At 45.7% G+C, this 27,618-nt stretch overlaps 3 protein-coding genes across 25 annotated transcripts in view; 2 read left to right on the top strand and 1 right to left on the bottom strand.

The window, feature by feature from the left end:
• UNC80 (unc-80 homolog, NALCN channel complex subunit) overlaps positions 1–12,518 on the top strand; it is a 122,628-nt gene extending 110,110 nt beyond the window's left edge. For 13 of the 15 annotated variants that reach the window (XM_074548050.1, XM_014266942.3, XM_074548053.1 and 10 more), the window contains 5 exons: positions 132–188; positions 6,287–6,368; positions 6,873–6,984; positions 8,090–8,310; positions 9,362–12,518. In XM_074548050.1, coding sequence (XP_074404151.1) covers positions 132–188; positions 6,287–6,368; positions 6,873–6,984; positions 8,090–8,310; positions 9,362–9,631 — 742 coding nt within the window. In that variant the 3' untranslated portion in view covers positions 9,632–12,518. The remainder of the gene's footprint in view (positions 1–131; positions 189–6,286; positions 6,369–6,872; positions 6,985–8,089; positions 8,311–9,361) is intronic. The other 2 variants (XM_074548052.1, XM_026793375.2) reach the window with 1 other exon arrangement.
• A 70-nt stretch (positions 12,519–12,588) lies between these two features.
• On the top strand, positions 12,589–15,117 carry RPE (ribulose-5-phosphate-3-epimerase). 3 transcript variants are annotated; one of them, XM_005486891.4, is made up of 6 exons: positions 12,589–13,022; positions 13,159–13,238; positions 13,318–13,457; positions 14,026–14,160; positions 14,297–14,383; positions 14,793–15,117. In XM_005486891.4, the coding sequence occupies exons 1-6, from the start codon at positions 12,589–12,591 to the stop codon at positions 14,913–14,915; spliced, it is 999 nt and encodes a 332-aa protein (XP_005486948.3). In that variant the 3' UTR covers positions 14,916–15,117. The 3 variants fall into 3 exon arrangements, with proteins under 3 accessions (XP_005486948.3, XP_074404167.1, XP_005486950.1); XM_005486893.4 differs by having other exon boundaries at positions 12,851–13,011; XM_074548066.1 differs by lacking the exon at positions 13,159–13,238 and having other exon boundaries at positions 12,672–13,011.
• A 4,012-nt stretch (positions 15,118–19,129) lies between these two features.
• Positions 19,130–27,618, bottom strand: part of KANSL1L (KAT8 regulatory NSL complex subunit 1 like) — a 61,623-nt gene continuing 53,134 nt past the window's right edge. For 6 of the 7 annotated variants that reach the window (XM_074548059.1, XM_074548064.1, XM_074548061.1 and 3 more), the window contains 3 exons: positions 23,090–23,202; positions 21,468–21,621; positions 19,130–20,868 (listed from right to left, as the gene is read on the bottom strand). In XM_074548059.1, coding sequence (XP_074404160.1) covers positions 20,620–20,868; positions 21,468–21,621; positions 23,090–23,202 — 516 coding nt within the window. In that variant the 3' untranslated portion in view covers positions 19,130–20,619. The remainder of the gene's footprint in view (positions 20,869–21,467; positions 21,622–23,089; positions 23,203–27,618) is intronic. The other variant, XR_012581925.1, reaches the window with a different exon arrangement.

The following is a 27,618-nucleotide window of genomic DNA, read 5'->3' as shown; positions in this document are numbered from 1 at the left end:
GAATGTTACCCTCCTCTTTTTACCTTTTTTTATTCCTTTGATATTTTTTATTTCCCTTGAAAACAGAGACAAGCGCATGCTTTTTGCATTTTCTTTCCCTAAATTCTTAATCTCCCTGCCCCTTCCTGCAGTGAACCTAATGTCCTCGATGACTCCCCGAGCCTGGCCACTGAGGGCAGCCTCTCTAGGTACAGTGTGAACACTACCTGTGTGTCAGTGTGTGTGCTGGGAAACGAGCTGTTCCCAACCTTCTGTCTCTTCCCCCTCACCTTTTGTCACTCTCTCCATCTCTGTCTCTTGTGGCTCATCAATATTCAGGCCTGCAAGTCAAAGGTGTAGCAGCCCACCTTCAGTTTTCAGCTTTGATTGCCAATAACTTTGAGAAAGGTAAGGAAAAAGCTGTAGTGAATGAAGCAGCAGGCTGGCCTTGGGGTTTTCCCCTTGTTTAACAATTGCTTGGAGGGCACGAGAAAGATGATCCACGAGGCATTAGCTGTGTCCTGTGAGAAGCATTAGTCTGAAGGCTTATGTAAAATGGAGACATCTGTTTTTTCATTCATCTCACAATGCTGTCACCACAAAAGACTTCATATCGATCTGAGTTTTTTTACCATTCACTGATAAAACTAATTATGGTAAGTCCTGTGGAATATAGTGTTTTGTGGGTGCTTTACAATAATTCTCATTAATTTTGCAAAGCATTTTCAATTCTCAAATGACACCTTAGAAATCTTGCAGGTGGACACCATAAATACATATCTGAAATGGCTCTGTTAGTGCTGGAGTTCAGGTCTAGCTGTTCCTCATTACACAAATGGGCCAGGAGTGAGCTTAGAAGGGAAGGCTGCACCTTTAACACCCAGATCTGTCATGTAAATCATTCTCCCTGCCTCTCAACCCATCCTCTTGAGGCTGGAGAGCTGCTGTAGTCCCAAGAGCACCTCTGTTCCCTCCCAGGAGAACATGGCCCCGTACACTGGTGACACAGAGGGAAACTTGCTGTTTCATTCCTGCACCACTGGAAGCTGGGGATATGTTGAGAGGCGTTTGTGTGAATGGTTTCTGTCCCATTAGCTTGGGTTCCCATGTTGATAGTGGCTTTTTGGGATGGGGACAGGCTGCTGTGTTTGTTTGCTCACTCTCCTGAGCTGACCAAAGGAGAGTTTATCACCAGTGCTGTCACCACAATGAGCTCATTCCATGCAACGTGGTGTCCTTTGTGTGAGTGAGCCCTGCTCTGGCAGACTGCTCTGGGATGGGTGAGGAAAATACATCAGCTTCTTGGCAGAGGCAGGAGTGCTGTTACTTTGTTTTTGACAAAGTGGGATGGACTGCATGGCCATCTGAGCTAAGGAGGTGGAGAGAAATCATTCAAGGAACTTCTGTGTTGTGCCTTTAGCAGCACTAAAATCTCACTGCAGTTTTTAAAGAGGATAAAGTCTGTACCTGAGCTAAGGCCATAATGACCTGACACTTGGTTACATCAGTGTTGGTTTTGAAATGTTTTGATCTTGGTAAGTAGGGGGCAGCCACTCCTAATTGCAGTGGTGAGGCTGAGCATTATGAGACACCTAAGTCAACAAATGTGTTCAAACACAGTAATTTATTCTGAACCCTGAAATGTAATCAGCTGCACAATGGGTTCCTACTAATTCCTGTCCCAAAAATTTTCTCTAGGGACCAGGACACCCTGCTCTGTGGTACAGAGATCTAAAGCAAATGGGGGAGCAGATGCACTTGGGAGTCAGTTCTGCTGAGGTTTATTATCCTTTAAAGGAGCATGCACTAATGTCTTAAGGATGTGCACCAATGCTGCAAAGAAGGAATGAAGACACTGCAAATATGTCTGACAAGATTAGGTTAGATCTCTGTGAGGAGGAAAAGATGTTCCAACTGCATTGTTAAATGTGAAAATTGGACTCCTCCTCCAAAGAACAGCAGTAATAAAGCAGATGTTGCAGAAGCTTATTTTGCTGTGGGGATTATAGGGCAGACTTAATTTGTTTTTACATTCAAGAATATTAGTTCTGAATAAAGCAGGCTTGAGTTTTTCTGATGTAACTTTTTAGAATCACCTAAATTCATAAGTTGTTTAGTCATAACTGAGATAAAGAAATAAACAATATTTACTAGGGATTAGACCCTTATAGAAGGTAGGAGCCTTAAATAAATTAAGCAAATAGTGACAAATACAAAAATAATAAAGTCTGTTTCCTGTTGTTCTATAGCAGTTAGACACAGCCTTGGAGAAAAGCAGGGAAGGCAGGAAGGGGAGAGCACTGAAGTGCTCAGCCAGCTTGGGATGCAGGGCTGAGGAGCATCCTGATCTGTGTTGTGGTTATAATCTGAGAGGACAGGACATTTCCCCAAATCAGAAGGGAAGAAGGTGAAGCCACTGTAAGGGAAATCTGTTGCACAAACGCATTTCTCTCTAATGTTTGTGCCTATCGTAACTCAATGGCTCCTAACAGGAAAAATCAGATTGAATCCACATTGCCAGGGCAGTTTCAGCAGCACATTTAATGCTAACTGGGCTGGGATGTGTCTGGAAATACAACATATTTAACCCATTCTCCACTGCCTTTGTCCACCAACCCTCTCATTCATATGTCTAGGGACACAAAGAGTGTGTGCTCTACCATGATGGTGTGGCAAGCATGTACATCTCTTTAATAGACATTGAAACTCGTTGCTTCCTTTGTTTTGTTTTGTTTGTTTGTTTTTGTTTGGTTTGGTTTCTTATTGGTTGTTTGTTGGGTGGGGGCTTTTTTTTGCCTGCATGGTTATGTTTTCTTTTAATTCCTGAGCATCACTTCTTTTACTTGCCAGCCTGACCAAGTTCGTTTTGGCCCCCACTGTGTGTCACTCCTTGTAGGGCTGGCAGGATGCATCCATAAACTTGGGCTAGTTTGATCTTTGGCTCACCTGTGCCCTGTGTAATGGGAGTAACATTGGTGTGCAAATAAACCCCTGACAGAGATACTCAGAGAATGACAGAGCATCTTTGTGTTGGGCAGGAAAAAAAAAATCTTGTTTCTTATTCCCAAATGAATCTGGCTTATGTCCTTTAAAAACTGTTCTTATAGATCACATTGGCATAGTGGGGGGAAATATACAGTCAGCTGAAAAGGGACTGGATTTGGTTGAAGTTTTGTTCCTTCGTTGGGTCCCACGGGCTGTCAGATAAACAGTGTATTCCTGGTCAGGTCTGGTAAACAAGGAGAGACAGAAAAGGAGGGAGGACAGGCTGCACAGAGCCAACCCTCTGCTGCCATGCTCCTTCTCACAGAAACAAGATGGGTAGTTCTGTTCTTTGATGTGAAAAGAAACCCTCATGAAGAGAAAGCTGAAAATTCAGTCACTCGTCTGAAATTTGTGGTGTTTAGCATTCTCTCTCTCTCTTTCCTTCTTCAAAAAGTGGGTACAGAGAGCAAAAAGCCACAGCAGGATGTGTTGTGCACAGGCAGCTCTGCAAAACAGCTCTGCTGCTCTCAGGGCCACCATTTCCCTGCGAGAGGTATCTGCAATTTTAGCTTGTGAGAGCATCCCAGATTATTCCAATTTGTGTAATGATTCAGTACTGGAAGCAAACATCCACCAGCTCACTTCACTCATTTCACTTATGTTATAAGCCAGGCTGAAAATCCCAGACTCCAGCAGGAAGACACAAAGTGCAGCTTTTTTCTGCTTGCCTATTGTTTGTCTCCAGTGCATGGGAATAGTTTTTTATCTTGTGTATAGCCTCTGTGCCCTCACACAGTCCATGTTTACCTGTTATCTAAGGCCTTTTTCAAGTGGTTTCATATCACATGTGAAGTGAGTTTGTTTCAGCGCTGTAAATACAGATACAGTATAGAATATAGATGCAGTCTTTCTGCTACAGGCATATCTCCTTCCTCACAGCACTAAGAGTTCCTTCATCAGAAATTGTAACAATATTCTCAAAGCTAGTCCAGCAGACATTTTTTTTCAAGAAGTTCCCCAGCTAATTCCTACTTCACTCACATAGTGGCAAAAAGAGTAAAACACTTGTCGAAATTCAGAAGAGTAAGTTTTTATGTAATCCTAGGAACAGAAGATTAAGGAAATTCACCAAGCAATTTCAAGTAGTCTGGACCACAAATATAAAGACTAATTGAAGTGCAGTCTCTGCTTTAATAAGGAATGATGTGATGCTTTTGGACTTAGCAGTCATATGTGCTGCAGTCACTGAGTCAAGAACATATTCCTGCTAATAGGAGGTAATCTAAGGGCTCTGCTTATCCCTAGGCAGGTGTTTGTGTGGTGTTTAGGATGCTTGCTATGTGAAGCAGCTATGAAAAAGCTGGGATATATGTTCCAGGGACTGGTGGTTTCATTTGGAATACCTAAGGAAGAAAAGGACTCAAATGTATCTTAGAGTTTTCTGGCTTTGAGCTTGCTGAAGCTTTTCCTCTTTTTCCAAGGCAGAGCAGCTGTGGTGAGATCGCTGAGGGCATGCCCAGGATTTTCAGGCTGTAGTCTGTCAGTCAAAAGACAAACAGCTTCAGGGTTCCAAGATGTCTCTCCCCTCGAAGCTGCTCACTGTCTCCCCTGTAGAAGTGATGGAGCACTTGTGATGAACACATGGACATGGTTGAGTGCAAAGTCTGGCTTTAGTTTAAATGAAAGGGAGGAAAGAATAAGGCTTTCAGATCAGGTAACAAGACTTTGCCCCATCTTGGTTTGAAAGACAAATGTTTGCCTCCCTTGGAATGGAAAATATGACCCACCTCCCTCTGAATTATTAAAACTTTGAAATTAAGGGGCTTTTAGGCAAAAAATTCTTGTGGTATCTCTGCCTCTCCAAGAGAAACCCCTGCACCCTTCCCATGGAAACTTCTCTTGTCTCTCCTGAGTATTGGTTGTTATGGTTTCTTAGTGACAGATGGGAAAAAATTCCATGAGAGAGAGAAAAGGAAGAATCCTAAACCCCAACAGCCCCAAAGCAGAGCAGGAAACCTTCCATGTTCTGTTCCACCAAACCTTCTAAGGACAATTGGTGACTTCTGTCAAAGTGAAGAATGAGGTGCTCAGATGACAAAGCTTTTTGAGCCATCCTCCATGTCTTGTCTGAATGTCCCCAGGTTTGTCTTCTGCCTCCACCCCTGCATGGTCAGTTGATTAGCCTGACCATGTTAGTGGCACTGACAAACTCCAGGCAGATCCAGGGGAAGTATCTAGAGAAAATAATGTTGTTTTCCTTTAGATTAATGCAAGCCAGAGACAAAATGGATGCAACACTGAATCTTGAACACTGTGTGTACCAACTATAGCTGGAAGTTGCTTAGATAGGACATGTTGCTCAGTGGATTCCAGTCTGGCTTAAAAAAAGCAGCTGCCTGAGTTCAAACCAGTCTGTCATAATTCTTAGTGACTAATGTAGTCATAAGTGTCTCAGCTAAAGTGTTTTGTGACTGCTAAATGTCCAGTGTTTAGAAGCATACAGTACTTTGATAAAAATGAGGGGAGGCTGGGATTTTTATATTAAGTAGGTTGGATGGTCAGTTGGATGGCAGTATGAGATGATACATAGCTGAGTATGTTTTATTGCTAAAGTTTCTTCTACTGCAGGTTTTCAGATCAAAAAGCTGTGTCTATCTATCAATCTATTGATCTAATTTTTGTTTACTTGTCTCTTTTGTTTGTTAGTCACAAAAAGACTTGAGGCTGCAAGTGTTGAGTGTGGGGGCCTTGTTCACATAACTCATGCATCCATTATGTGAATGGATCCTTTGTCACTTTGCGTTTGTTTTTTGCTTGTTGACTTAAATTGAAATTAAAACCAGATGACAAAATTGTGATGAGGCCACAGAATGTTGTTTGGGAAGGAAAAAAATAGCTGTTACAACATTGTCCTTGAATAAAGGAAAAGCAGACAAGAAGGCTTTTGAGCTAGGAAGCTGATGGTCCTGCCTTCACTGATGTGGCAAAGGATGCAGAGAAGTGAGTGCTGCTCAGTGGGATGCATCAATCAATGACTGAAAACTGAAACCTGCAGTTATTTGTATTTGGATGCTACCTGTGCGTGGCCAAGTCCTGAATACCATGACTCCACCTCCCACCCCTTCCCAAGCCCCGGAAGCCACAACCCAACAGACATGTCCCCTCCCATCCTTCAAAGATAGTGCTGCTCTTTGAAGTGACTGTGCCATTAGTGGTTGGTGGATCTCTTGTTTATTTATTTACTTTAGTCCCAATTGCCAGGACACCTACTAGTTATGCAGCGTGCTTCTGTGCTTGGCCTAATGCTGTCACCCTCTGACAGGGTGGCAAGCGTGCAGAGCGAGCCAGGACAGCAGAACCTCCTCCTGCAGCAGCCCCTGGGGCGGAAGAGAGGCCTGAGGCAGGTGAGGACATGGGCAGTAATGAGCAAACCTCCTCTCCTGCTCTGGGATTTGGTTTGGCTTTTCTTGTATGGGGCTGTTTGGACATGAGGTGTGGATGGGATGTGTCACCTCTACCTAAATTTTGCAATACTAGGGCGGTCCCTTGACTTAGCAGGTACCATCGCACAAATGGTAGGTGTGAAGGCAGGCAAATCCCTAAGAGAGGAGGTGCCCTTTGTTTTAAATTCCCCAGTCTTTTCCTCTGCAGTCTGTTTTCTTATTACTATTATTAAATGATGGTCATGCAACCTGCCCTGCATTGCATTCAGTGTTGAAACTGAAAAGGCACAAAGCCCAGAAATGTCCTTCCACATGAAGGAAATGCGTGAGCTCTGGAGACCTTAAAACACTCTAAAGGCAGAGTGAGGGGACATGAGAGGTCCAGAGAGTGATGTTCTCCCCTCAGAGGAGAAGCTGTGCAGGATGTGCCCACACACCAGGCCAACTCTGTGTTCCCATGTTCAGCTTCGCCGGCCGCTGCTGTCACGTCAGAAGACTCAGACGGAGCCTCGGAGCCGTCACGGAGCTCGGCTTTCAACCACCAGACGGAGCATCCAGCCAAAGCCTAAACCCTGTGGTAGGGCACTGCTGCACTTCCAGAGCCACACTGGGAAGCAGAAAATGATGTGGTTTGAGCTTAAAGGAATTGTAGGTTGTTGTATTAAAGTGAAGTCCCAGCAGCTTTATACTTTTTCCTATCCACCCCCTATTTCGAAATCCACCCCCTCAAAACACTTTGATGGTTTCTCCAGAGGTTTTCAAGGTCAAACAGGACATGGGCAATGAATGATCTTGTTTCCAAGAGTTATGGAGAATTTAGGGGATAGGTTTCCTCTAGTCAGGATGCCTCATCCAAAACCTCCAGATGTGCAAGTCTGGAAGTATTGAGAGTAGTAGAAAGAAGGACATGGCCCATCATAAGCTTAGCAGTGCAGAGCTCTAAGGACTGTACATGGAAATGAATGTAGGACTGTCCAGTCTGTGCTGTGTGTTTCCAGCAGTCAGCACTGCCAAGCTGAGCAGGTGGCTGCATTCTGTACCATCTGAAGTGAGCAGTGAGCTTTGGAGGAAACATCTTCAACAGCAAAGGTTCCTTGTGAACTTGCTGGGTTTCAGCAGGAGTGTGCTGGGGCAACACCACTGCTGGAGATGTTTGAAACATAAAAGTTAGCAAAAAATAATTAAAAGCAGGAATGGGAATATCAATTTTACTGTTAAGTTTTTAGTTTAGCTGTCTTTACTCAGCGCTCTTCTGTTATTCCTGGCTAGTGGACTGAGTCTGCAGGAATGAGGGGCTATCTGTTGTACTTTTTTTCCTTAGACTTTCAGCAAAATCTTGGGCAATTCTCCTGTCTTTTTGCAAGCCAGCTTTTCTTTTATATTAGAGGGCATTACATGGGAATTCAACTCAGTTTATTCTTCTGGAATGGAAAGATGTTATGGGTGGTATTTTTCTCATCAAGCCATGACAAGGATAGGTGTGCTGGCTAGACTTCAGGAGATCCCAGAGTATTGCTGTGGCTGTAGTGGAAATCCCGGAGAAAAGACTTTTAGATTAGACAGCTTATATAAAGATGGAAGGAACCACAAAACCCTATCATCCCCATGGATTCTTTCTCCTCTTCTCTTGTGTATTTCTTCCCGAAATTTAACCCCGAGTTTCCTGGGTTTGTACCCTCCAGCGGAGCAGAAGCGCTCGGTGACGTTCACGGAGGCTCAGCCTGAGGCACCCCCGACCTGCCCCGCGGAGCCGCCGGCACAGCAGCAGCAGCAGCAGCAGCAGCAGCAGCAGCAGCTGGGCTGCAGCCACAGCAGCCCCCCGGCCGCCGGCCAGCAGGAGCCGCTCGGCAAACCCGGGCTGCCTTCCTCGCCTGCCATCGTCGTGGCTGATCTTCACAGCCAGGTAACGTCACTGCTGGGTGTGCAGCCTGTGTCCTGTCACAGCCAGGCAATGTCACTGCTGGGTGTGCAGCCCGTGTCCCTCCTCTGCTCCATCCCAGGCATGGGGAAGCACCGGCTGCATTACAGCACTGTGATGAAAGCTGGCAGGAGGGTAAACACAGCAAAGTCTCCTTTAGGCTGTTTGCTGTCCAGCCCCTGCTTCTGTAAAGCCATTCCCTTCCAGGTCTATGTAACAATTCTTAATTTGAAAATATATTTTCTGCATCATCCCTTTCTGTCTTCCCATGACATACAGTGTCCTTGTGGACCCAGTCACCAAGGCAAGCTGTCCTCAGCAGGTTTTCACAGCTTGCTCCCTGAGAGATGCCCCCTTAAGGAGGGAATCCATCAAAGCCTCAGGACTGTTTAAGCACCACATTGCAAAAGAAATTGCATTGCTTGTCCATCATTTTTCTGTGTTGGCCCACACCGAGCATGGTGCAGGAACAATTCCAGTCATCCCTTCAACACATCAGTTGTTGAGATCATTTTTATACACCCAGATATCCAGTGTCCTTTGAGGTTATGTCCTTTGCCACGCACAAATGAATGATCTGTGTGTTCAGAATCATAGAATGAATCACAGAATGGTTTGGACTCATCCCACTCCCTTCCACTATCCCAGGTTGCTCCAAGCCTGTCCAGTCTGGCCTTGAACCCTTCCAGGGATGGGGCAGCCACAGCTTCTCTGGGAAACCTTTTCCAGTGCCTCACTCTCCCCAGTATAAAGGATTTTCCCCTGATATCTAATGTAACCTACTCTCTGAAGCCATATGCTTAAAAATGTTAAATGAGGAAGTGTTAATGACTCAATCAGATAACCTTTCTGATCTTTGATGTAAATTGGTATAGTTATAAGGTATAATGTTAAGGGATTTATAATCTGCAGTGCCTGGTTCTTTCTGGTAAAATGTGTATCTGAATGAGAAAATGCTTTATAGACCTTAGTTTGCTTTTGTCCCCCTTTCCCTCCTGCTTTCTCTGAGCTGACCGCCAGCTGTCCTCAACTGCAGAGCGAGGCACGGTGTGCTGAGGAGGAGGAGGAGAAGGAGGAGGGCCTGGAATCGCGGCCAGCCACAGCGCAGGGCACGCCGCCCCCGCAGCTCTCTGACACCGAGGACTTCGCGGGGCTGGAGACCACGAGCCTGCTGCAGCACGGCGACACCGTCCTGCACATCAGCGAGGACAACGGCATGGAGAACCCCCTGCTGGCCACGCACTTCAGCTTCGCGCATGTGGAGCTGGGCGAGACCGATGTGGATCTGGATGAGTCTCATGTGTAACTCTTGGGGAAGCGCAGTACTGGGAGGAGGAAGAAAGGAAGTGGTTGCCTTTCCTTAGAGTTCCCTGCTAAACAGTAACTAATTAAAACAAGAGCACTTTATTGTCCAAGAGCAGGAAATAGCTATCAGCTGGTTGCTATAGACTGGCAAATTTCTATTTGTGAGATCTGTTTTCAGTTCAGGGCAGGACCACAGGAACCAAGAATTGGTACAGAATTCTCAGGATAGGGGTGAGTAGGCAAACGTAGTCCATGGAGCCCTGATCTCCAGCCATGTACTGTGATCAGCAGCCTCAGTGGGCTGCTGGACTGTGTGAGACAGAGAAGTCTCTTCTGAGACTGTGCCTGAGATTTATTTTTGTAGTGTTTTTGAGAGCAGGGCTACACAGCAGCTGAATCCAAGGCTCCTACACCTTGAAAACAGTGACAGAAAGTACCAATCTAATGCTTGATTTTCTCAAGCCTGGGACCGTTGTTTCTAACATGCAGAGCAACAATAAGCACCATAAAACAATTCTTTTTTTTTTTTTTGCCCCTGCAGACTTTAGTTGAGTTTACTTTTGTCTGTTAGTTCCATCCCACTCTGTAAAATATTGCCCTTGTGCTACAAAAGTATTTGCTCTGTAAAAACGAAATACAGTATATAGTGTAAGCAGGAATGCATGTGCTGTCCACAGGCACAGATGGGCAGGGGATGAGTGGTCTGCAGGTGGCATAAATAACCCACACTGTCCTGCTTTAATGTACTGAGCTATTCATCTCCAGAGGTTTAAAAAAATACTTCAGGAAACTGCATCTGGAATGTGTGGATCTTCTGGCCCCAGGCAACTGCTCCCCTGATGCGGTTGGATGTATGGAGAGGGATTTAAAGTAAATATTTATATATGGTATTTTCATGTTACTATATATATATAAATATATATGTACATTGTAAACAAAAGATGGATATTGCAGGGCAGAAACTTGATGAAAGAATCTATTTTTGGCATGCTGAGATTGTATTTTAAAAGGTTCCATTTTATGTATGTAACGTTCATGGCTGCAAGTATTGGATAAATGTGTGTAAGGTGGAGATCCCTGGGGGATCAGCTGAAGTCACAGCTGAGTTCAAGGGTTTTTCTGCAGCATCGTGGAATTACACTGAAATGTGAATTTAGCCATTAGCTGCTGACAGGCAAACTGCAAAATAGCTGTGAAGCCAACCATGAAATCATCAGCAATGCCCAAAGAGACCCTTGGGAATCATACACTGCCTTTTTTGGCTCATGTTATACTAAGTGGAGTTTATAATCACGTCATTATTGTGCAGAGGAAAATGTTTTGGATCATTCTGAGAGTATTTAAAACGTGCTCATTACCACTATGGCTCCTGAGGGCCTGCAATTTGGACACACACATGATAAACCAGCCTTCCTACGGAGGGAATTGGTATCCTTGTAGCCATCTCCACAGAAAGGACTTCAGCTCTCCTCCTGGGCTCTGCAGTGGCTGTTGAAGTTGTGCCCTCCAGAGAGCTGCCTTGCTGCTGTAGTGCAGCACACAGCTTTTCCTGGGGCTGACACCATTACCCACACAGCTGGCAGCAGGTGTCAGCCTCTGCAGCCCACGGAGCCTCAGGCTGTGCTGCCTGGCATCTGCCAAGTGCTCACATTTGACAGGAGCTGTGCACACCACTCTGGGCAGGGAACTCACTCACATTAAACCTCTGAGAGAGCAAAAGCCATTTTTGTCCCAGGTGCTGAGCATGGAGAGAGAAGGAGAATCTCAGCATGTCTTGGGAACAGCAGGGCTGGAAAAACCCAACTTTTTTTATAGTGCACCACCTCTATTCCCCACATATCATGTACAGGTGGTGCTCTAATGCAGCTCCAAAGGGTTCTTGGTGTTGGAAGAGAGGTGACCATGTCCCAATGGATGTCCTGGATAACAAACTGTTTCCTCTGCTGATCAAAACATGCTGTGCTGCTTTTATCTCCTCAGTGCACTGGAGCCTGTGCCAGCTACCTGTAGGATGCTGCTTTAGATTAGCTCCCAGCTCAGAGGTCACTGCAAGAATTGCTGAATTCCAGATGTTAAGTGTTAATAATAACACTGACGCAGTGTTAATAATAACACTGACGCACAAATGAGAAAAAAACCCCACAGCTTCGGTTCCAAGTCCCCAGGTAGGCTGGGTCACCTAGGGAGAGGAAAGCTTCAGACAGGAGCTGAGTGAATGGCTGGGACACAACACACAGAATTCATAGTGCACTTTAGAGAGTGACCTTTTCTGCAGAAAAGGAGGAAGCATCCTCCTTAATGAAAAGTAGAGGCCTTCCCACAGTACTCTGCTCTAGAGATGACAAAATAACTGTGATTTACTTAATTTAATTCCGTGTATATAACGTTCCAGTTTCAAGTTTCCACTGTCACAGGTGAACCCACAGTAGTAAGCCATAGCAAGGACTAAAATGCCTCTTTTTAATGTCTACCCTACGAAAACTCAATGCAACTTATAAATGATGTTTAATTTTATCCAGGTGGCTGTGCAGCTGGCTTTGGTTTTGTGGGATGATTGCTGAGAGAGGGCATAGATAGGCCAGCCCGTCAGCCTGCCTTCCCATGCGTTTTACTGTCGTACCAGTGCATTTAATGCCATCCTGCTGAGTGGCACACCAAGTTCTTTGGCTGGTTTGTGCTGTCCTCCAGTCTCTCTGTACCAAACTCGGTGTTATTTCTGCTGTGGAGACAAACGATGCTGCTTTACATAGTGCTAGCCGCCTTAAGCGCATGTCGTGTTCAGCCATGTCCGGTCGTGCCTGTCTTGTCCACGTGTCAGTCGCTCCCGTTGCCTCAGCATTTTATGCAAACGTTGTCCCGAGGATTAAATACAAAGGAACGACGGCAAAGGACAGAGTTCTGTTCTGTGTTTGAGCCTCTTGCGTAACACGGTCGGTGTCTGGCGCTCCGAAGGTTTCCATGCGCGGTTTTCTTCCGGGATACCGGCAGCGCTTGTTAATGGTTACCCATCTGCTCCAGGCCCGGTGTGGGGAGGGAGCTGTGCTTTGGGGGGCCAAAATACACCTGGTTGGGAACTTAAAATCACCTATACCAGGGTTATTACTACTGTTATTGTTATTTCCGCCGCTTAGGGGCCGAGGGCGCGGCTCGTGCCGCGTCAGCGCAGCCGTGAGGCAGGAGCGCGGCCCCAAGATGGCGGAGGCACCGCCCCGGCCCTCCCCCCGCCCGGCCGGCCCGCCCTCCGTCCCGGCAGCAGCCGCGGCCGCAGCGATGGCGTCGGGGTGTCGGATCGGTCCCTCCATCCTCAACAGCGACCTGGCGGCGCTGGGCGCCGAGTGCAGCCGCATGCTGGACTGCGGGGCCGACTACCTGCACCTGGATGTAATGGACGGGTAACGCCGGGGACGGGCGGGAGCGGCCGGGCCGGGCCGGGCCGGGGGCGCGGGGGGCGGGCGGAACACCCGGCCCGCTCCTCCCGGCCGCACCGGGTAACCTGTGGGCGGGCGCGTCTCTCTCTTCGGCCCCAAGACACTTCGTCCCGAACATCACCTTCGGCCACCCCGTCGTGGAAAGCCTGCGCAAGCGGCTGGGCCAGGAGCCCTTCTTCGGTAAGGGCCGGGGGCTGCGGGGCGCTGCCCCTCCGGCGGCGGGAGCCGGCCCCGCTGCCCGCTCGCTCTCCTCTTCCAGACATGCACATGATGGTGGCCGCGCCAGAGCAGTGGGTGAAGCCCATGGCAGTGGCTGGTGCAAACCAGTACACCTTCCATCTAGAAGCGACCGACAATCCCGGGGCACTGATAAAGGACATTCGGGAGAATGGCATGAAGGTGAGGGGAGTACACACTACACTGTGCTTAACTAACAGGTGCCTGGCTGGTAGGTTCTCTGCGGTGAGCAGTGATAGGAGCTGAGGGAGGCTGCAGCTGTATCAGGGGAGGTTTGGGCTGGATAGCAGGAAAAGGTTTTTACCCAGAGGGTGCTCGGGCACTGGACAGGCTCCCCAGGGAATGGTCACAGCCCCAAGGCTGCCAGAGCTCCAGGAGTGTTTGCCCCAAGGCTCTGAGTCACAGGGTGAAATTGGTGGGATGTCTGTGCAGGGCCAGGAGTTGGCCTCGATGAGCCTTGTAGATCCCTTCCACTCAAGATATTTTCATTCCATGATTTTATGGAAAACTCATTGTTGCCACTTCAGGCGGTCTAGGATTGGCACATGCAGCTCATACACACTGTGCATGAAGTTAAGTCTTCAGTTTGAGTGAAGAACTGGAATTTTTAATGAAAGAAGCCTGTTCTTCCTGCCATTACACAGTTGTGTAATTACTTCCTAGGAATCTGTACTGAGCTCAGGCCAGTCTTGCCCTGACGTGCACTTGGATTTGTCTTCCCTTCCTGCAGGTTGGCTTGGCCATCAAGCCTGGCACTACGGTTGAACACTTGGCACCTTGGGCCAATCAGATAGACATGGCTTTGGTGATGACAGTAGAACCTGGGTTTGGAGGACAGAAATTTATGGAAGACATGATGCCAAAGGTAAACTGTGTTTCTCTTTCATTGTTTATTGAGCTGAAAGCTAATTAAATGAGTAGTGAAGTTGATAAATTTTTTCTAGATGTATGAGAAGCTGTAGGGTGGCAGCTCAGTGCTCAGCCTTTCATTTTTTTCTCAGGTTCAGTGGCTCAGGACACAGTTTCCCTCCTTGGATATAGAAGTGGATGGAGGAGTGGGGCCTGACACCATCCATAAGTGTGCAGAGGTAAGAGGTTGCAGCATTCTCAGTCACTGTGCTGACAGACTTATCAACTCCCAGAAAATAAAGCTTAGGAGAATTTTTTAGTTTCCAGAGGGAACTGTAAAACACATTTAATATCAAAATCTTTTTGAGGTCTAATTTTGTGCCTTTTTTAAATAGTGGCTGTTGAAGCCTCCCCTAAGCTAAAGGAGTTTGTTTCTTTTATGTTGCTGTAAATAGGAGCAATGTGAAGAAGAAATTATATATTTGGAGGTTTCAGCTGTGTTTTCTGAACCTGATTTGGGGTTGCAGTTAGGGCTATGTCCCCTGTGTCCCACCCGTTTGTACAGCAGCCAGAATTCCCATCTCCAGTGCTCTCCAGGCAGGCAGGGGCTGTGTTCCATGTGGCTGAGCAGTGTTTGCTGTCCCCCAGGCAGGAGCCAACATGATTGTGTCTGGCAGTGCCATCATGAAGAGCGCAGACCCCAGGTCTGTGATCAACCTGCTCAGGAACGTGTGCTCAGAGGCAGCCCAGAAGCGCAGCCTGGACCGATGAGACCTCCCCAGGCTGTTCCAGAAGCTCTGGCCGTGCAGGAGAGCCCTTTTCTCGTGCACAAGCAGGGGCTGGATGGACACCAACTGCAGAAACTTCTTGCTGCTGAACAGAGGAAGCATTCCTTCACTGCAGTGAAGCAAGCAGCAGTGGGAAACGTTCTGGCTGTCTTTCAGGGTTGGAAATGGAATGGTTTGAACCTGTCTCTTGATTTTGTGGAGGCTAATTTTGTGGCACAACCTCTAATGCTGGCTGAACTTCAGTCAGTTTGTTGCTTGCTAGAAGAGTGTAGCATCACCACAAGAATCTTTCTTGTGGAAGACTCTTAATCAAACTGCCTTCTGCTGTCTGTATTTTGTCATTTGATCTGTGCATTCCTACAAAACTTTTTCCACTACTGCATTAAACACCCCTTCCTTGATGTGTTAAGTTCTTGAAGCTGACTCTCATAAATAAGTGGGTTTAGGAGTAAGTTTAGGAAAAAGGCAGTTTAAGAGAGGTGAAGAAATCTCAGTGATGGTAGAAATGTTCCTGTCTTTTGCCTCTATTGCACTGGAAGTACTTGGCTTACAGAAATCCAGCATCAGGTAAGTCAGTGCAGCATCTTCACCAGATCACAGAGTGGGGAGTATCTTCTCAGTTATCTTTCAAGTAGCCAGTTAAGACAGCTGTGTCTGAAATTGCTGCAAGTGATGGGATTCCACAGGAGAATGTTGCTTTAATACTCTTCAGGTAAGTAACAAGCTTTTTCTTGCTGCACAATCTCCTTGGTTTGTACGTGTGTTTGGGTAAATGATTAAGATGGTAAAATGCAGAAAGAGTAGCCGCTGAAGAGATGTGTAGATTGAAATGCCTGGAGATGGGTCTGTAGAACATCTGGTGTAACAAAAGTCATCCGTCCTTCAGTTTGCTGTGTGCACAGGCCTGGCCTGCTTGGGCACATGAAAGGTGAGTAACAGTGCACTGGAGGAAGACTGAGCAGGCCATTTTTAGGCAGACCTGTGTCCCCTGGCTCTAATTAGCATTGTTGCCTCTTAAATATTCCATGGTATTCTGTGTGGCATTTTTCTCTTTAGGTTGCAATGACAGAAGGGTTGCAGACAGTCTGCTGCCTTGGGGGCAAGGCAGGAGGCTCAGCAGCTCCCACAGGGCCAGAGTCAGCTCTGTTCTCTTTGCAGCAGCGCTGGGCAGGTGTCACCTGGCAGCAAGGGCACTTGGTGAGCAGCACGAGCTCTCTAGACAAGCACCTCAAATTGCTGAACTGCCACGTTTTTTCTGGGTGGTTGTGGTTTAGGTGAACAAACGTTGCTTCCCGTTTCCACCTGCAACCCCATTTGGGAACTAGCACAAGAAAAGTGGAGTTGTGTGGACCTACTGTACTGAGAGATACTTCAGAAGAGGTTTGCCAAAAGCAAGCTTGGCCATAAAGGCTGTAGTCCCAAGGGCTGTTAGAGCAGCTTATCCATGCTTCTGGAAAGAACCAGTGTGGAGTTTAGTGTATGCATGGACAATAGTCATGGCTCTGGTAGATAAATGCAGGCTGGACAGCCACCAGCTGAAATGAAAGTGCTAGGTCAGGATGTGGAGTGGCTTTTCATGTTGTTGAAAGCAGTAGGACAACAGCTGTAGTGTAGTAACCTCCTGCAGTTGAGTGTAAGCTGGATTGAAAGGATAATCAAACTATTTCTGCCTTTTTCCTAATTAATTTGGGGGTGACATCCAAGTTGTGCTAGTTAATTGATGACATGTCTTCTGTTCATAGGTTGTAGCCATTTTGTAATTGTTTTAAGGATGGTAAGGATGCATTGACTCTTGGGTTAGGAGTCCTGTGGGAGAGATGTTACACTCACAGAGTAAAATTACTTAATTGCTTCTGTCTGAATACACTCAAGTGGGTTTATGCAAGTGACTCCTGCTGCAACAGCTTTTACACATCTGAGGTTGAATCTGTTGGTGACCATGTCCAAGAAATCAGAGTGATGAGTTATTCTTGTTCTTTAATGCTTAAGACTGTTCCAGTTTCTCACCTGTGTCCATTCACTGAAGGGATCTCTCTGGGGCCTGTTTAGGCCTGTCCTGTACTCAATAACAAGCATGGAATTCCAGGACTGGAACTGAGTGTGACCTGAAAACCCAGAGAGCTGCCTGCAGGGTCTCCCCAGGGCTGAATAAAGCCCAGGCCCATGAGATGTTGCAATCCTCTGATAAGCTTTCAGCAGTAAGGGAGAGCACAGCCTGTTGTATTGAGGCACGTGCTCTAGAGTGGTCCAGAGTGATCTGACAGCACAGGTCTGTCTGAACTGGAAAACAGGATGAAAACAACTTGGACAGAGCCAAGTCACACTGGGGTTGCACATGTGCTGCACAGGGGGGTACAGCCACAGCCCTGAGGGAGATAAAACACTGCAGGAGACACACACAGAGCTTAGTTTTAATAGGGTTTAAAAATTCTTATTTGTACTTACATGCCATTAAGATCCTGGATGCAGAGATGAAGCATTTTAAACCCTCATAGCAGCAGGAAGCAGAACATAAGTGGTGTTAAAAAAATGCCTCAATTGAACATGGTAAATAAAGCACATGGAAAATGGCTTTGTGCAGCTGCAGACACCTACTTTCATGTGTGGAGGGGCCTTGCTGCATTAGGTTTTGTTTTTTCACAGTCACTGTGGTACCTTCAGCCACAGCAGTAGCAGCAGCACTAACAGCTGTTTTCACAGCTTAACAACCAAAGAGAGGTTGGGTTTTGTCTGGGGTTTTATTTTCTGTTTAAAACTTTGAAAAAGAATGAAACCAAGCAGGGGATTCTGCACATTTTATGGCTTCAAGGATAAGCTTGGCCCTGAACCTGCTGCCACAGCAGCTACAGCTTCCTCATGACACCAGCATTCATGCAGCACTGCCTGGAGCTGCGTGCCCAGCAGGCACTAGAGCAGCCTACCAGTGCTGATTGCAGCTGCTTGGAGTAGAGGGACAAGAGAAAGGACAGGGCTGGTCCTGGAACCAAGCTGAGTTCAGCCAGTTTTTAAACCCTGTGCCAGTACTGAAAGGGGGCTGCTGAAAATCATGTGTCTGGAGCCAAGACACAGAGTGGAGACAGAGAAGGCAGGGCCAGGTCTGCAGCTGCTTGAGAAGCACCTCCCTTGCCATGTGCACGCAGCACTGCCCACCTGGAGGGATGCAGGAGGTGGGCAGGGCATGGGGAAATGCAGCCTGTTCCTGCCACATGCACATACCCTGCTCAGCTGCTGGCAGAGCCCTGTGCTGGCACTGTGGGAGGAGGAGCAGCTCTGGCACTGTTCTCCAACTGCCCCAGTGTGCTGTCACAGGCCTGGCCAGCTGAGGCAGCTGCTGGAGAAAAGGTTTCTGCACTGAGTGCACTGGGGTCATGACCAAATAGACATGTTGCTTCTGTCTTGGGCCTGCTCAGCCTTTGTCTGACTGGCCTTTTTATTGTTGGCTCATGAAGCAATAGCGAGTTCCCACAAGGCTGCCAAGGGGATAGAAGGGACAGAGCTGACAGGGTTCCCCTTGCTCAGACCACTCTGCAGTGGACAAGGAACCAGCAGCTGCTGTAGCCCACAGCAGGCTGAGCCTGCAGGCACACAATGGTCTGGCACTGCAGCAGGGATGCTCTGCAGGTCCCCAGGCTAACCAGACTGGGATAACCCAGCTCCTCTGACACAGGGGGTCCTTGGCCTCCTTTTAACACCCTTCTGTTTCCACCCTCCAGTAAAGCAAACTGTGACAGATTGGATTGTATTTCCACTTCCTGACAGCACTTGCAGGGCAAGGAAGGCAGCTGGCCTGGCTGGCTGCTTACTTGGGCTGTCCCCTCTCCTAAAGTGCAGGAGTTCCTCCCTCTGCCCCAGGGATCAGACATGACAGGAAACCCATACCTGACAACAAAGCTGGGTGAGAGCTGGTCAGATCAGGCTTCCTAAGGAGTAGATGGGGGTGTGGAAAAGACCTGCAAAACATCTGAGACACTGACCTTTGAGAAAGCTCTTCCTGGAAGCAGATGCACATGCAGGGCCAGAGAGAGGGCAGCACACACCTTGTACTGAGGCACTGAGGGGGCCTTGGCCTCACAGTGTAAGTGCAGCCTCAGTACCACAGCCAAGTTGCAGGCCAAACAGAGCTCTATGCCAAGAGGAAGTATTGCTGCTACTTCTCCACTTCTAAAAAGCCATCAAATTCAGACTATATACAACATATATAGAAATAACTTTTAATTAAAAAACCAACCTTGCATCAAAGATTATTGTATCAGACATTGAGGCAAGATTCAAGTTTAAGACAAACCAGTGTTAAAAAAGTGTTTAAAAAAATAATCAGAATGTGCAATAAACTACAATGTAGCAATAGGATGTAGTGTTGAAACTTTACTGAACTGTTTTCATATGCCCAGTGTGTATTTCCTGTCGTTTTGACCAAAAAACAAAAAAATTGACACTAAAACTGGGTCATCTGTCCAGTGCCATTCCAGATATTACACATGGAAGAAAACTGCACAAAAACAGAGACTCCTATTAAATTGCCTTCAACTGTCCTACACAGAAAAACTGCCTGTTGATGGATTACACCTACATTCAATGTTTAATCTTTGTTAATACCTCTTGGGATTGCAGATACATTCCAAGCTATGCTATTCAGATGCAAGTTAAAACAACTTGCCTTTGTTTTCTCACTGTGCATGCATTGGGAAATGAGAAATCTATCCAGAATCACAATGGAAAGCTTTGGGGCTTTCTTTTTATTGCTCTTCAAGACATCAATCATCTTTTCCTTTCCAGCTAGTCACCAAATGTTGGCATACTTACGAGACTCTTACAAGGCACTGTACAGAAATTGGAACAAGACTTTAACATATTAAAGCAAAGTATTATGAGCCTCATTAGCTACTGAAGGACTAAGGAAATAAGATGATCCAAACCACAACATTCCATGGGCTGTGTCACAGATTTGGCTCCACCCCTCTCTCCTGCCTCTCCCTCCCCACAGGCTTGAAGCAGAGATCCTGCTTCTCCCTGTGTCAGATACATTGACTATGGCAATGCTGTGGCTACTTCTGCCTTATTGCTTTAGGATTTCACCATGAAACATGCCCTGGCACTGCTGAGAGCCGTGACAAGCTAGATGCAAGGCTTCCAGATGCCCTGGTTTGAAGTGCTGGTTCTCACCTCCCCTGACCTCACACGTGCAGTTACAGACAGGTTTTTGCCCTATGGTCATGCCGCACACGAGAACAATCTGAGGCTCATGCTTATCCCCAACATTTTCAAGTAGTTTTTCTGTGTTCAGTTGAAGTTGTTGGATAAGGTAAACAGCATCTCTTGCTGCACCAGAGTCCACTAGAACCAGATATGCATTTGAAAACAAACAAACAGAAAAGGATGATTACTGACAAATGTGGCAATATGACAACAGAAAGTGAATGGTGCCAGCAATTTATGTGCGCCCACTCCCGACATTGGGAATATTAGACTTCCAGCTTGAAATAATTACTTTCTCTTGGGGTTCAGGAAGAAGAAAGTGTTGTCTTTGGGATTTATCCTGCCTGTTACAAAGCAAGAAAGAAAATATATTATACGCAGCTAACATAAAGGTTTTGAATTGTGCTGTCATATGCTGTGTGAACGAGAGATTTTACCTTACACTTCTCTCCACCTTAATTGGCTTTCTTAATGAACCACATTATTCCCTGTCACCTTTGTTTCCTTGTACTGTTGCTTCCCAGGCAAATGCTTTTGCAGTCTTCTGACTCTTGGGTAGATTGTTTTCTTGGTGCACAGCCATTGTCTGGCACAGCAGTGGGTGTGCCTGGAGTGCAGGAAGAGTTGCTGGGGAAAGTTGCACTTGACATTTCAGTCTGATTCGTTACTTGATCTTGGCACAGTAAAGCTTCTACCTCTTCATCATTTAGTGGAAAAACTCGAAGTTCCCACAGCCCAGACTGAAAGGAAGCAGAAGAGTAGGAGTGGGGGGTGAAAAAAAAGAGTATAGAGGATAAAAAGGGATTTCAGTTGAGTCTGAACTGATTAACTGTGTGCAGAATCATGTGCTATCAAGTAACAAACGAGTGTCTTTCTTTACAGTGTTTGCAGGGCTCTTCAGATAAAGAATACAACATTGCCAGGCACCAAGATGTAAGCTGGCTGCATAAGGGTTTGAAGTAATAATAGACCTACCCTTGAACAGGCAAGGAAACTCTTTTCCACAGTGCCAGACCATCAGGATGCCTGACCCCCTAATGACCTGGCCTGTCTGGAACCTTGGCCAACACCCCTGAAAAAAACCCCAGCCCAAACCCAGTCCTTCTATATTTGCCTCAAAAAAATGTGCCATGTGTACTGAGCTATGAAACTTGTTGACAGATCTGGGGTTAATTTACAAAGCACAGCAATGTAGTTCTAAACAGGAGTGCTATGTTCAGTGCACATTAACTAGGCTGACAGCCTGAGATTTTGATTGCTGAGATAGGTGAATATCTTCAGGTTTTTTGTTGTCACTGCAGAACTGATCAGAGCTAGAAGCTGTTGGAAGCTCACCCACCTTCTCTTCCTGGCTGTCCCTGCAGAGTGGTGCCATCCCTGAGCACACAGAGCTGTGGGTTTCCAAAGCTGGCTCAGGAGCAGGGTCAGCAGTGCAATGGTCTTTCTGCAGCACGTCCTGGCTGTGTCGAGCATCAGCATTTTTGCTGTAAGATCTAGTGCAGAATTAGAAATGAGTTTTAAGAGCTACTCCCAGACCTTTTACACTGCCATGAGCAGTTCACATTTTCTTTACAAAGTGTTCGGTTTCTCCATACATGGTGCCTCCATTCTGCTTGCTTAAACCAAAAGAGCAGAGGGGAACGGCTGCGGTTCTTGACCTTGTTGGCTGGAGCCAAAGCAAAGCACTGTGTGGGGGAACTAAGTGGATAAAATGGATGGGACAGGCACACTGTGGCTGCAGACAGCTAGTGACTGTATCTTGCTCCACATGCTCACCAGAACTGTGATTTTGGACAAGAGAAATCAGTGAGCCACAGGCTGTTCCACTCTCCCACAGGAGCCTGTGGGGTCCAAGCTGCACTGTCAGCACTGTGCCAAGTGCAACTCAAGAGACAAGTCCTTGGGCTCCCCCTTACCAATTCTGCTCTGGACTCAAGTGCAAAGCAATCAAAAATGTAGTAAGATTAAAAATTTTGACCTCACTCTTAATAGAAATTTAAACTACGTATAAAATAGTGGCCTGCATCTGAAATGCCAGGTGGAATCCTGACCTTGCTCATGTCAGTGAGCAGTTTCCTTCTGAATTCAAGCAGCACTAAGATTTTACCAAGGAGTTCAGTTTCAAAATTAAGGTACATGCAGGACTTTTTATTTTTCAGTACACTTTCTGAAGTTGGGAGGTTTCATGTTCAAAATTGCTTAAAATAATGTTCCTCAATATGGCTTAGCTATATTTTTATCCTGCATTAAAAAAAGCTATCTTTGACTATTTATTCCTAGTGTCATGGTTCACTTTCAGACAAGAGTAGACACAAGCATAGGATAAACACAAGAAAAAGTTATACCAACATTTATAGGCTGCTTTTTGCCCTGGCAGACTGTAAAATGATTTATGGGAACCATTTTCTCAGGGCCAAACTGCAGATGCAGCTTTACAATGTTTACTCTGATACACACCACTACTTCGTGCAAGACTTTTAGTGGTTATATTTAAATCTGATGAGTTCTGCACCAGATGGCAAGCCTGTGAGAAAGAAAGTCATTGTGTGAACGGTTCAAAGTGTAAGGCCCCTGGCACAGCCCAGGACCCTTTAGAAACACATCTCTGAACACTGTGGAGTTTCATCTGAGTCAGGTGAGTGAAGAAGGACATATGATACACTGGGTGCCTGAAGCCATAGTAACTGGGAGTGGCACAGTGTAGCAGAGCTCTGTGTTCAGAGAGGGAGAAGAGATTTGTTTGGTAATGCCAGGTCACTAACATGCCCAATTTGTAAGCATGCATGCCTCAGCACTGCCTTCCCTTACCACCCACGAAGTTCAACATACCTGCTACCGTCCCTGATGAGTTAATTAATGAATGCCCTCATTTCCAAACTGCTGTGCCAGCATTTCTGGCACTGCTGTGCCACAACCCCACCAGGCTCAATAGAAGGCTCTGATCAAAGCCAATACACCTGCCTGCTGTTCCTCCTGGGCCAGCGGCTCTGCTCCCACAGTGACCACCTGGCGCGCTCCCGCTCCTCGAACTTGGTGTGGCGCAGGGAAAAGGCTTTGTCTGACAGGTCTTCTACCTGTGGGGAGGCACAGGAGAGCTCTCAGTGCCAGCAGCACTCACACAACACCAGCCAGCAGTACACATACCACTGTTAGACAGAATTCTGCAAACAAATGCTTTCACTACAAAGGCACATTTACACACGTTCACTTTATGAGAGCTCCGGTGTATGGGATGCTGTCATTTCAGCTTTATTTCTTACAGGTCTATGGTTGATCTGAATGGATATAGAAGTTATACCCCTGCCATGCAACTAACACATTTTTCTCTGTGGTGAGAGGCAGAAAATTTAGAGGATGAGTATTCATTTGAAAATCAAGGCAGTGTAAAAAAGTACATAATAAAGACAAGCAAAAATTCCAACAGTTTGCAGAGACTGCTTTAGAAGGAAGCTAGGAGGCAGCAGGATTTGCCCAGTGCTCTTTAAGCACTGAGAAATAGGTTTGAGATCACCAAGGACTTTGATAACTGCACAGAGAGGAACTCAGTGAACCTGAGGTGCCACATTCCTGCTGTGAAACCAAGCAGAAAATGGCTTCTGCTTTGAAGATCCTATTTCTTACCCAGTGGTTTGCATGATCCCAAGTGCAGCTTAAACCAGCCCTAATGTAAATACTTTACAACCTCTAATAAAACAAGAGACAGATTTTTAGGTAAAAGATTGCACCCACACTTTCACTGTGAAAGTACCATCCGTGTTTCTCTGATGGCAGCACACCAGAAGTTTGTTCCTTAGCCAGGGCTGGCTGAGGAACTTTGCTGCTCCTCCCCCTCCCTCCCCTGATGGCAGGGGGAGTTCTTGGCTGGATCCCTCCAGTACAGCTCACTGTTGTTTCAAAGTGCTCCAAACCATTCAAAGTTCACCTAAAAAGCTGAGGTTGGCAGCAGCATTTGAGTGCTGCAGCCATGGATTTTATGCCAGCTAGTCCCAACTCAAAAGCTGAGAAATTCTTGGAAAGAACAATTCCTGGTCATAGGAGCTGTGAAGCTGCACTGCCAGATCAGTCCTAGACAACAATTATACTAATAATTGTGGGGGGTCATGAAAATAAACTGCCTTTTTTTTTTTTTCTATAGCAAAATTCTCAGTGGTGTTGTACAAGTTGTACATTTATCTTCCAGCTGAGCCTACAAAATAGAGAAGCAAATGCCCTGTGCTCCCTGCAGTGCCAAGCAGTGCCATAGAGACCCTGGCAGGGCTCCACTGCTGTGTTTCTGTGGAAGCCATCTCCATATCAAGTCTCTCAGCACTGAGGTGGTTCACAGCCATTAGAGGTACAATGGCAAAGAATCACAACCTATCCATGTGATCCCAAAGGCTTCATTTTGATTGGAATCAGAGCCAGAACTGTGGCTGCCCAGGTCCTCCTCAGCCCAGCACTTGACAGGAAGCTTCAGGCAAACAGGCTGCTTAGTTTGCTCATCTCATCACTACTTGCTGAAGGCTCCTTCATTGCTTTTATTTATTTATGTTAAACACAAACCACTTTGTTAGCTGCTGGTTTCCTTTCATGCAAGTGAACTTAATGGGCTTCCTCCTCTCTCTGAAATTCAGCAGCTCTGTCACTTGGAGCACATCCAAACAGGGCTACATCTCAGTTCACATTCTGTCTTTCCAAGGTCAATGATGTATAGCATGAAAGTGAGAATTTTATTAACTACAAAAGTGTTATTCCCTTGGGGGAAATTCAGGGTTTTTCTGTGCTCAGATTTCCTTTGAAGTGGAAACAAAAGATAATTTAGAAAGAAAAACTAGGAATTTGAAAATACTTTTCTTAGCAAATTGCCAAAACTTTTCATGCTGGGAAGAGATTTCATTTTTAACAAGTTTCCATTCAAAAATCAAAGTCCATGTTCCTCTCCAAGTGAAGAGTTTTGAAAAATACAGAAATAAGCCTTGTTTGTTTTCCACAGCTGGTGATAGCATATTTAACCACTTGTTTATTTAAAAAGAGTTCCACCCTATTCCTTTGAACAGTACATTTTCTTATTTAAAAATTATTATCTGTTCTATGGATAAAAATGTCATGACATCAGAATAAAAGGTCTCTACTTGGTTCACTACAGCCTCTGCCACTCCCAGCATTTCCTCCAACAACTTTAGATTAATTTAAAGTTCTGTAACAGGAAAAATGTGGTGGTTTTTCCTCACTAAGGTTAGTCTGAAAAAGGACAAAAGAAGTGTCATTCCTCATTGGATGGATCTGGCAGGGATGTTGAGGGAAAAGGCTGTGGGGAATGCCTGTTTGTGAGGCATGTCTAATGATTTCACTCACAGAAAACCAAGCTTTGGATTCCCCCATGACACTGCAGCACACTGTGCAATAATGTTGAATAGCACCAGGAATATTTCTGAAAGGTTCTCAAAACAACAAAATCTGTGTTTCACTCTTTGGCTCCACAGGAAACTCTGAGTCATAGGCCATGAAAACACTTATGCAAAACTAATTGCACAAGGAATTACTCCAAAGAATTTTTCATTACTAAAACAACTACGAAATAAACTTGAAAGTTACAACTGAGCCTTTCCAGAAGCTTTGACCTGGACAAAACAAATTAAAACCAAAACAAAACAGGAAAACCTGTGCCACACCCTCCCATGCCTTAAAGCAATAACACTGCAAATTCAAACATGCAAACCAGGAAACTCAAATGTTCTATTTCCAGAAAGTATTTTTAGAGCAAGTAATAGAGCAGACATAGATAGCAGATTAACTTTTGCATTACCAATGTTGTTCTTATAAGGCAAAATGTCCAGAAACATAAAAGCAGCCATAAAAGGTAAGCTTGTTGTTCTCAAAGGCACAATGAATAGGCCTGATTCCCAGAAAATGCTCAGTTCCCATCCTTGGCAGTGTGGCTCATGTGGAGCATGACAATTTGGGGACCTCCCATTTATTTGTAATTTAGTAAACGTTGGATGCAGATTTATTGCATGGATATGGGCTGTTGCATAAATGAAGAAGACAAAGATTAAGACAACAAAGACAATGAAGATGGAGAAAAGTTATCCAGTGGCAGAAATCTGACTACTGCTCCACACAAGGACAATTCTGAAGTTTCAAATTTAGCTATGCTGAAGATAGAGAAGTAAAGAAACCATTATGTAGTACCACAAAAAAAAAAAAAAAATTAAATCATTTCCAACACCACCACAGGCTTTGAAATGCAGTGAAATGGAGGAAAAGAGCATTTTATATAAAAGCAGGAAGTATTTGCCTTCCCTTGTGTTATGTGAATGGCCTGCTGAAGCTTGCCTTGACTTGAGCACATGGAGGAATATTTCAGGAGTGTCAGAGCATGAGTGCAGGTAATGGTGCTGTCTCCTCATGTCTTTTGACAAGTTTACTCAGTAGCAAATGCAACTCAGCTCAAAGCTAGAGAAGTTGAAGAATTATGATCAATTACCTTTTCTCAGTACACTGAAAAACATCCAAACTAATTATAATTAACATGATCCCAAAAGAAAGGGGGGAATTGGCAAAGGATGATTTACACAAACAAGAGCATTAGTACTTTTCTCTGTCTGACATCTCTCCCCCTCATTCCAGCCAGTGGCTGACAGATGATACAGAAGCAGTGGCCACAGCAGGAGGCAAAGCTGCTGCATTGTTAACTCAGGTTATTTCCTGGCCAGAAGATGAATCATACAGGATTGAGAGTCATGCCAAACACCAGAGTACTGGGTGGGCTACTAATTCAGACATTAGCCCATGAGCTTCTGAGAGAAACCTTGAAGTCCCTTCAGCAAAATACACTAAAAGCACAAGATAAGTCATCTTTATGGAATCTGAAATCCAAACAAGAAATCCACTGATTCCATGCAAGCTCCTTGAAGCCCTGAATGCAAATCACTGTGAAATTCTTCACTCCCCCAGACACCAGGCTGAAGACAGCAATGAACAGTGGATGCTCAAGGGACAGAGTGCCCTTGCTGCCTTTATTAGTTATTCTCCAAATGGTTTAATTAAAAATCCTTGCAGGAGAGTTCTCCTGTGTGTGGAATTTGACCTTCTTGGTACAAAGGAAGGACAGGCATGCTTCCTGCTAGCTGGGAGGTCAGTGGGTGGAAGTGACATAAACTTGACCACAGACTTCACAGGGATTTCTCAATTGCTCACTGGAAAAGCCAGGAACAGAGTAAGCTTTTCTATTCCTTCTAACCCAAGAGTACCCTGCCAGATAAGTGCAACTGCACCAGGTAAGGAGCTGAGACCATGATGTTCTCCTAAAGGAAGGGTTATAGAGCAGATAGTTACAGATCTATAAACTTCTGAGGAAGTCTGTGCCTTTGTGGAGAGCACATTTTCTACCCCAGGGGAGTGACATAATGATTTGTTTACTGAGTTTAATGTAACCTTCTGCACTGCTACCTAAATGCCATCTTTTTCTACTGCTATAGCAACTAAACCTCTGCTGTAGAGATTCTCTC

Source organism: Zonotrichia albicollis, chromosome 10 (assembly GCF_047830755.1).
Source record: "Zonotrichia albicollis isolate bZonAlb1 chromosome 10, bZonAlb1.hap1, whole genome shotgun sequence".
Taxonomy (NCBI): Eukaryota; Metazoa; Chordata; class Aves; order Passeriformes; family Passerellidae; genus Zonotrichia; species Zonotrichia albicollis.
The sequence above is the reverse complement of the archived record's forward strand: the minus strand, read 5'-3'. Positions and strand labels throughout refer to the sequence as shown.